This window comes from Athene cunicularia (assembly GCF_003259725.1).
Source record: "Athene cunicularia isolate RWA chromosome 21 unlocalized genomic scaffold, athCun1 chr21_part1, whole genome shotgun sequence".
NCBI lineage: Eukaryota > Metazoa > Chordata > Aves > Strigiformes > Strigidae > Athene > Athene cunicularia.
In genome coordinates, this window is record NW_020799127.1 from 1897198 (window position 1) to 1905818 (window position 8621).

General features: G+C 49.4%; 1 protein-coding gene across 1 annotated transcript in view; it reads left to right on the forward strand.

Annotated features, from left to right (window-relative positions):
* PAX7 (paired box 7) overlaps window positions 1-7205 on the forward strand; it is a 94763-nt gene extending 87558 nt beyond the window's left edge. The window contains exons 8-9 of the mRNA XM_026862746.1: window positions 2334-2580; window positions 6698-7205. Coding sequence (XP_026718547.1) covers window positions 2334-2580; window positions 6698-6813 — 363 coding nt within the window. The 3' untranslated portion in view covers window positions 6814-7205. The remainder of the gene's footprint in view (window positions 1-2333; window positions 2581-6697) is intronic.
* The last annotated feature ends 1416 nt before the right edge of the window (window positions 7206-8621 follow it).

Sequence of the window (8621 nt, forward strand, 5' to 3'; positions counted from 1 at the left end):
GCTGCTGTATATGTGAATGTCCTGGATATCGGTCAGGGCAAGGAGGTGCAGGGTGTAACACCTACAGCCAAGGTGATGCTGAAGCTAGGAGGTCTGCCAGCAGCCGGTGGGATCGAGGGGCATTGGAAGGGGTTCGTAGCTGAGCCAGATCAAAGTTCGTGACCCAGCTTTAGTGGAAGGTTACAAATAACTTTGCAGCTGGAAAGCCTACCTTTAGGCTGCACTCCCATGATTTCCCCGCTGCATAAGCCTTGAGGCAGAGAGGTTTACCTTACATCCACACAGAAAAGCATGACAGCCCTGTTCTCATACTAATCCACTGTCTTGCATATTTAAATGCAATTTCCTTTCTTCATCCCCTCATCTTTCAGTCTTGGGGCTGTCATGGGGCAAGGAGTTCCACAGGCACATTTTGCACAGCATTATGGCTCAACAACTTCATCTAGATACCTCAAGGCTTAATTAATCTGATTAAGAAGCTGTGCCCGGAGGGTAATTTAGGCTTTGTTTGAAGTGCCACCTGCCCCGCGGTGTAGAGACAGCTAAGCCAGTTTTAACTTTTGGGGACCAGTAGCGAACTCTAAGCACAGTGCAGGCTGAAAATCCCAAAGGAGGAGAGGGTAAATGAACCCTGTCTGAGCTCTGTGCTGCTGCCACTGTGCTGCTTTTACTTAGCTTGTTCAAAGCTCATTCCTGTGTCTCTGTACCACACTGCAGACAAACTCAGTGGTTGGGGTTAGATTGATTTTCCAGGCTTTTTAACTAACCCCCTCCCCAGTACCTCCCCACCGCCTCCTTCTCCACGGGGGTCCAGCCACCCCTGCTCCTGAATTCCCCTCCCAGACAAATTCCTGGGAAGGATCTCAGGCCGGCTGAGTCGGGAGGTGGCATCACATCAAGGGAAAGCATCTTTGCAGGACTCCTGAGTCCATCCGGGGGGAGGAGAAGCTTTAGAAAGCAAAGGCCGGCGCGTAGCTGGTCATTCAGCCTAAGCCCCCACTCCGGCAGGAAGGTGAGGGAGGAGGGGATGGGGAAGGTGTCGGGGTGAGCAGGAAGGGGAGACGCCGCTCTATACAACCCCTCTTGTGTCCTTCCAGAGAATGTATCCTCTGCACAATAGCTCACCAGGCTGCTGGTGGGGGATAAAGGGCTCATTTTACCACTTGCCAGGCTCCAAATATTTCCAATTTGCCACTTTAATTGATGTCAATAAGGTTATGCTAAATTCGGAGATTTTCAGCCGCTCGGCATCTGAGCGCTGGCCTGGCCCCCCGAGGTGACTGGTTGTCCCCTCTCCCCCCGCCCTTCCCCGGCACAAATACAGCATGGCGCGCCTGCGGCGGCTGCCGAGATCAACCGAGAGGCATCAGGAGTTCCCTTCCTTCCCTCGCCATGGCCCCGCTTCTGCAAACTCTTTACACTCTTAACTTGGCAGCCCGGGGGTAATTTTGCTGATTGCAGAAGGCAATTGCATTAAAATGCTGGTGGGATCAGGGTCCTTGTGTGAAGGCCTGTAGGCACCGGCTTACCCCAAACTCACCCACAGGAACAAATCTGGCATTTTTGCTGCAAAAGAAGGAAAAAAAAAAAAAAAAAAGTTCATCTGTTTCAGGTCTCAAAGCAGGAAGATCGCTTGTGTGCAAATTTAATTACATTTTCAAACCAAGCGCTACACTGAAATGAGCCGAACCAGGACTTGTTATCCTTTAACATTTGAGAGTAAAGAGAACTTTGACATTTCAGTACCTAAAGCTGAATCTGCATCAAAGCCAGAAAGGGTTTTCATCTGGTTTGGTTAGGGACATTTGCAAACCAAGCCCCACTCAGTCCTCCCAAGAAAGGGGCTGTCTTCAGCATCCCTTTTTGAAAATACAGATTTTTGCTCCCTGTCTTATGTGTCTCCTCTTCTGTGAGGGCTGTGCGTAGGAAGGGAGGGGATGCTAGTTCATGGCAGCGTGTGTCAAGCAGGTTTGTCCCAAACTGCTGTCCCAAAATTCCTTTCTCCAGTGCTCATTCTGAAGGGCACAGCTAGCGTTGTTGGCAGGTCAGCAAAGAAAGACCAAAGATTGAGTGTGCTGTGAAGGAACTTCTCAATTAGCCTTAGTAAGGTCTTTCACGTAAAGCTTTAGACACAGAGGAGCAAACTGTGGGATCCATCTGTTGTTACTTGGTGGAAGCAGGCCTTCATCCTCCAGCCTGCCCAAACCTATATTGGTACTGTGTATTGTACTGATAGAGCACCAATATATGTAGACTGTTTCTCCCTGGTGTGCATGAAGGCAGCTGCACTTTCTCCCCCAGGCATTGACATGTTGTCTCCTGTGTTTCTGCAGGTGATGAGCATCCTGAGCAACCCCAGCGGGGTTCCTCCGCAACCCCAGGCTGACTTCTCCATCTCTCCCCTTCACGGTGGCTTGGACACCACCAACTCCATCTCTGCCAGCTGCAGCCAGCGGAGCGACTCCATCAAGTCCGTGGACAGCCTCCCGACTTCTCAGTCCTACTGTCCTCCCACCTACAGCACCACCAGTTACAGTGTGGACCCGGTGGCTGGTTACCAGTATGGACAGTACGGACAAAGTAAGTGCACTGATTGTATTCCCCCTGCACAGGGAACAGAAGAGAGGGAGGGAATGTAAGAAGGTATGGATATTGTATTGGAAGGGATTTCCATGGAAATCTGTCCATCCAGAGAGAAAAAGGGGATCTACTCACCAGACACAGATGGAGATTGCTCCACACAGCCTTCCCAACACCCCTGCAGGCCAATTCCAAGGTCCTAAATGAAATATTTTAGGTAAAACATTTCTATTAGAAAAAAACTTCCAGACCTCTCTCCTTCCCCCTCTCCAATTCTTACTTCTCCAAAAGTCTTACAACATGCTCACCCTGCTCAGCCAAAGGAAAGCTGGGATTTTAATGCCATCCCTTCCTGGTGCAGAACTATATGTGTTGCTTTCTCCCCTGCCCTCCGTAAGGTCAGGACAGGCTCAGAGGTTTTGCTGTGAAATACGCTAAGCCGATGCCTGTCATGTGGGCTGAGGTTCTGCAGAAGCGAGACTGGAATTGTAATCCCGAACCCAAACCACAGACCCAAAAGGCAGAGGGACCCTGGGAGGGTCTGTTTCTCCTCCAGCATGGTTGGGTCACAAAAACACCAGCAAGCCTGGCAAAGGGCTCACCTGCCGGTGTTAAACTAATAATAAGTGTGGTGTTGTAAGAGAGTGATCCGCAGAGGGTTAAAGGTGCATCCTCTTCCTCCGGGAGCGCTCCGGCTTGCCCATACTTGTCCTCAGTGACCTTTCCTTCCATTTGGCTGTGGCTTTTTATTCCCCTCTCCGTCACAGCCCTTTAATGTCTTTAACTTCTACAGCTAAATGAGAACCGGCTGTGGCGGCAGACGGGATCAATAGCAGCTTCCCCCCACCCCTCCTTTTTTTGTTTTTTGGGAGTTTGATCTGTGACCCCTTGACCTTCCCCTCGCTTCTGGATGTGAGGCTGGACACACGTGCTATTGATAAAAATCTTAAACAAATTCCAATACCATGTATTTCCAATAAAGATTCCCTTGGGCAAGACGTTAGTCACACCCATGTGTGTAAAAAATAAGGAGGACGAGCTATGTTTTCTGAGAGAGACCAGCAAAAGAGGAGGAAAGAGAAAGAAGGGTTTGTCTGGGTTTGCTGCAGGAATTTTTATTTGGGCCTCTCCTTGCGCTGATGAAAAACTGCTCACGCAGCCCTATTTATGTTTTATTTGCCCACTCTTCCCTGCTTTCTGTCACACAGCTCCCTCCTTTCTGCTGGACACCCATTCAGTTTACAAGTCCAGTTTAGAGCCCACTGGGCTCTGTTCAGCACAGGATTTTTTTCCTGTTACTAGTCAAGAGAGCCCAGGCTGCCACCGGCTCTGTGCCCAGCGGCAAGTCTTGCGTGGTCAACAGTTAGTCCAGAGGTGTCCCATGCCCACAGACACGCAGGTAACAGTTCATGAAGGCTTTCTCCCTGCTGGGACGAAGAAGAGAGGGGAGAAACCATCACACACCATCCGCAGTGCCACTGCTTCCCAGGGCTGGGAGCTGGAGTCACTCCCGGCGTGATGGCAAGTCCTACAGCCAAAGCCAATGCCACGCTGCATGGCAGAGGCAGCACAGACCAGCTGTAGCTGTTCGAAGGTGGGATCTACGTTAAGAAGCAAATTCTGCACGTGTGCATGTATGTGTATAGATATTTGCGCTTACAGCTCTGTACAGGCACTATATAAATCCACTTCACTATAAATCTTTCTGTAATGAGCCCCATTTATAATAATCTCTATGCAAGGAAACAGTTTTCATTGGTAATTAGTCCTGTTAGAGCAATCATTTACACGAAGTTGACCTTGATATACAACATTTTTTCTTGTCTTTCTCAGTGCATGTTGTATTTAACAGATACTTCTAATTCCTCCTGCTTTTTAAATTCTTTGCTGCTTTTCAAATGCTGTTTCAATACCTATCGGTGTGAGGTGACCTCCACAAGCAAGATCATTATTTACTGATGTTTGGTTCGAATCATATGTTTCTTTCTTCTGTGATGTGGCAAAAAAAGGACCAAAACACTCTTTAGTGAATACTGATATAATAAAAATGGGGGGTTGTTATGGTGGGGGCAGGCTCTGTATAATAGGGGATATAACCAGGGCTTGTAAATAGGAAATCTGTAGCTTTCATAGGCCTTGAACAGACAATCTCTCTCTCCCCACCTCTCTCCTCCTTATTCTCTGTTTTAGAATCGCTAAAACCAGATACGCTTTCTCTCTCACGTCAGCAAACAAAAACCCAGAGTACTTTCAGAAAGTTTCTAGCTTTATTTTGGCTTCCACTGTATTAAACCAACAAACTGTATCTTTGCCTTCTGGCATGGGATACCCTGGTGCCTTTGAACCCTCACCACCGGCACAAGAAGCAGTATCAGGAGTTTTGTGTGTTTTTCACAGAAGGATGGGATTGCCCTCAAATTTTCATTTTGCTGGCTGCTGCCCAGAGCAGGGTGACCAGCTCTGCCCATTCACCTCCCTCCTTGCCCAAACACCCATCTGAATTCACCCAAAGCACGGAGACACAACCACACACACGTGCAGCCTGTCTGAGGAGCAAATTTCCTCTTTACCTACAGCCTCTCAAAGACATTATTTAATGTGGTTACCTGAAATACCAAGGGACCGAGCTGAAAAGGTCTGGACTAGAGCCATAGCTTGGGGTCTAATCCTGTGTACGCGCCCCCTTGATGCTAGAGGCACCCTGACGCAACGTTACCGAGCCCAGCCCTGGAGCCGAGCTCCCCAGGCTCCCCATCCCGAGAAGCACCAGCCAGCATGCCAGCTCCACTCGCCCAACTCAGCTTCTTTCAGACTCTGTCCCCCGCAGAAGCCATGCTCCCAGGCAGGCCTCGCTGTGGCCCCGGATAACTCACCCTGTGCCGAGGCTGCTCGCTTCCAGCCTGTGCTGTCCCAGCCGGTGGGGAGCAGGGATGCCAGATTGATGTGGTCCTTGCGGTTCCCAAAGGCCGGAGCTGTGTTAATGATGCCGGTGATGGAACGCAGAAGCGTGAAAGGAATTCTAATAGATATGACAAGTCTAATAAGAATTTGTGTCTGGAAGGGACCTCCTCTGGGGCAGGCGTCTGACAAGATGTTGATGGCTGAAATTTGTTTACTCATTGGCACCGATTGTACATCTCCTGCCAGCTCCTTATTAATCTAATTTGAGACATTAAAGCTAGTGAAAGGGAGAGACTTTGACTGAAGCTCAGCTAATGAGCAATGTCACCATCCTGCCCCAGTCCTCTTCCCCCTCAGACCATGGGGCAGGCAGGCGAGCTGGGATACAGGTTCACACATCGCCTCAGGAGTTGTGGCTGCGTTTCTCACCCAGATGGAGATAAGCAAGGCGGTTTCCCTTAGGAAGGGTGGATGAATGCAGGCAGCAGAGCTCCCAGAGATGAGTCAGCACACAGCAGATGAGTCAGATTCAAGCCCTGTCCAGACTTGGTGAGTTTTCGCTGAAATCTCAGGAATCATTTACACCAGCATCACTGAGTGCAGGAGTTGGCTTTGCCACCGTGAGATGATACAGGGAGGTGAGGCTGGAAGGCTTATCCTGCTGGCTTTCTGCTCAGGCTTGCCTCAGGCAGTTCCCCTGGAAACATCGTTTTATGTGGCAGAAGTAGAGTTGTAGCTCTTTTCAGTAGGTCCATGGAGACCTACCTAGGTGTTTCTGGCAGGACCACAATAGAATCCTAGAATCCTAGAGTGGTTTGTGTTGAAAGGGACCCTAAACACCATCTAGTTCCCACCCCCCTTCCACGGGCAGGGACACCTTCCACCAGCCCAGGTTGCCCAAAGCCCCGTCCAACCTGGCCTTGAACCCTTCCAGGGAGGGGGCAGCCACAGCTTCTCTGGGCAACCTGGGCCTCACACTCCTCACAGGGAAGAATTTCTTCCTTATATCTAAAATTTCTTCCTTATATCGTCTGTTTGCACTCTGCTAGGAGTGCATCAGGACCCTTGTGTCTGTGAAAACCACTGCTCCGGGCCTCTCTTTGTAAGACTGTGGGGTCTGTTGGTTACACCCCCTTTGATGCTGAAAGCCTCATTTCCATTAAATGCTAATGTTGTGCTGTTTTTTCACCCTCCTTTTTTTTCCCCTCCTCTTCAGCCGCTGTTGATTATTTGGCCAAGAACGTGAGTCTGTCTACACAGCGTAGGATGAAGCTGGGAGAACATTCAGCCGTTCTGGGCCTCCTACCAGTAGAGACAGGCCAAGCTTACTGAAGAGTCCGACTGTGCCAACAACCGACTCCAGCAACTTGGTACCACTGGAGAAAACACCACCAGCCTTCCAGGGATCTACCTGTACCCGGACCCTACTCCTTCCCAATTCCCTTCCACCTCACACCAACTTGAGCTGTGAAGGAGATGGGGAAGAGGAGGAGGGCTCTCCAAGTGTCCGGCTCCTCCAGAGCACCCTTCTCAGAGGCAAAGCCTGGCCTCTGTGACCTGACTCCTCCTGTGGCCAGAGACAACGGGTTGGGTACATTTATTAACCCCAAGTTCATGCCCTCCCTGTAACCTACCTGGCCATGGCATTTTGCCCACATTTAAGGACTTTCCATTGATCTAGGTAGTTGGCATAGTCAAAGCCAAATCTTTTTTTTTTTCTTTGTAAAAAAAGAAATGTTTCATTTTGTTTCCTTTTCTTTCCATTTCTGTAAATTTGGTGAATGTTGTATAGGAAGGAATAACCAAGCTGATCATTAAGGGTGATATAATTCGGGACCACAGAAGACCTATGGACCAAATATAAAAACTTGATTAAAAACAAAAACAAAAACCACAAAGACAAACAAAACCAGAAAAACCTATATTAAAGTGACAGCAAATTTCCCCAACCCCACTCTACCCTTCTGTTCTCACTGATGGCTTCCCAAAGCAGGGCCGAAGCAGGCCAGATTGCTGCTAAGCAGGGGCAGGATGTAAGTCCATCCAGCCTGGGACCTTTGGAAAGTGTAAATGTAAATTGCTGCGCGAGGACTGGAGGTTATGGGCACAGGCACGAGCAACATTTACTTTTCCTCCTAGGGACCAATTTAGACCTGATTATCACTGAAAAGACACGGGCCTCAGACAGCAGCAGGAGATGCGACAGCAAACGCTGGCCTTGCATGCACAGAGGAAGGGCATCAGATACACCCGATGGCGTCGGAGCTTTTGCCCATCCAGTTGAGAAGGGCGAGGACTGTCCGTGGCCCTTCTTTCACCCAGCTGGAGAGAAGCTGGCCATGAGAACAAAGACAAGAGAGGGAAGAGTCAGAGGTGTTCGTTAGCTGCCTGCTCGGAGGGGTCAGTGTGCAAAACCAGGTTCTTCTACAAGTAAAAGGCCACCTGAAAGAAAATGGTGCATGTTCTGCATGTGCTTTCCCAGAGCTGCCTCTCACTGAGGGATGGATGCGGCCGTGGAGTCAGAGGGGAGATGACCTGAAGAGCCTTTCTCACAGCAGCTGGGAAGGAAAGGTGCTCTCAGCTGCAACATTGCACCTAGTTGTACTGCAGGAAAAGATTGACCTTACCAACAGCATTCTTTGTCTTCTAGCTACCAGGAGAGATGCTTGCCCCTGTCCATCCTCCCGGCTCGTCCCCCACCCCTCTCATTTCATGTACTACTCTGTACAACTCAGGCTCTCAGTCCTTTCCCTCTGCTTTTCATTTTGGTGGTGGAGCTCTTCTCTCTCTAAGACAGATCTTGTTCTCTGGATTTATCACTCCACTTCTCTGTAGCAGCCAGTGCTCTCGCTTTTGTATCAGCTCATGATTCTGCTCATCACACTGCTCAGATAAAAGCAGCCAGCAATAAGAGAGTATTGCTAGGTCATGACCCACACGGGTTTTAAATAATTTCCCTTTTGCATGTGGTGATGATCCTTGATGATTCTTAAGCAGATGTCTAATATTATACATTTTTTTCCCCTCACCTTCCTGTGTTGGGAGGCCTCACTACAAGAATGCACTGAAATTTGCCCTGGAGAGGGCAAGGAAAGCTGCCCCTGAGATAACCACCCTGATGCACAGAACCTGTGCCAGCC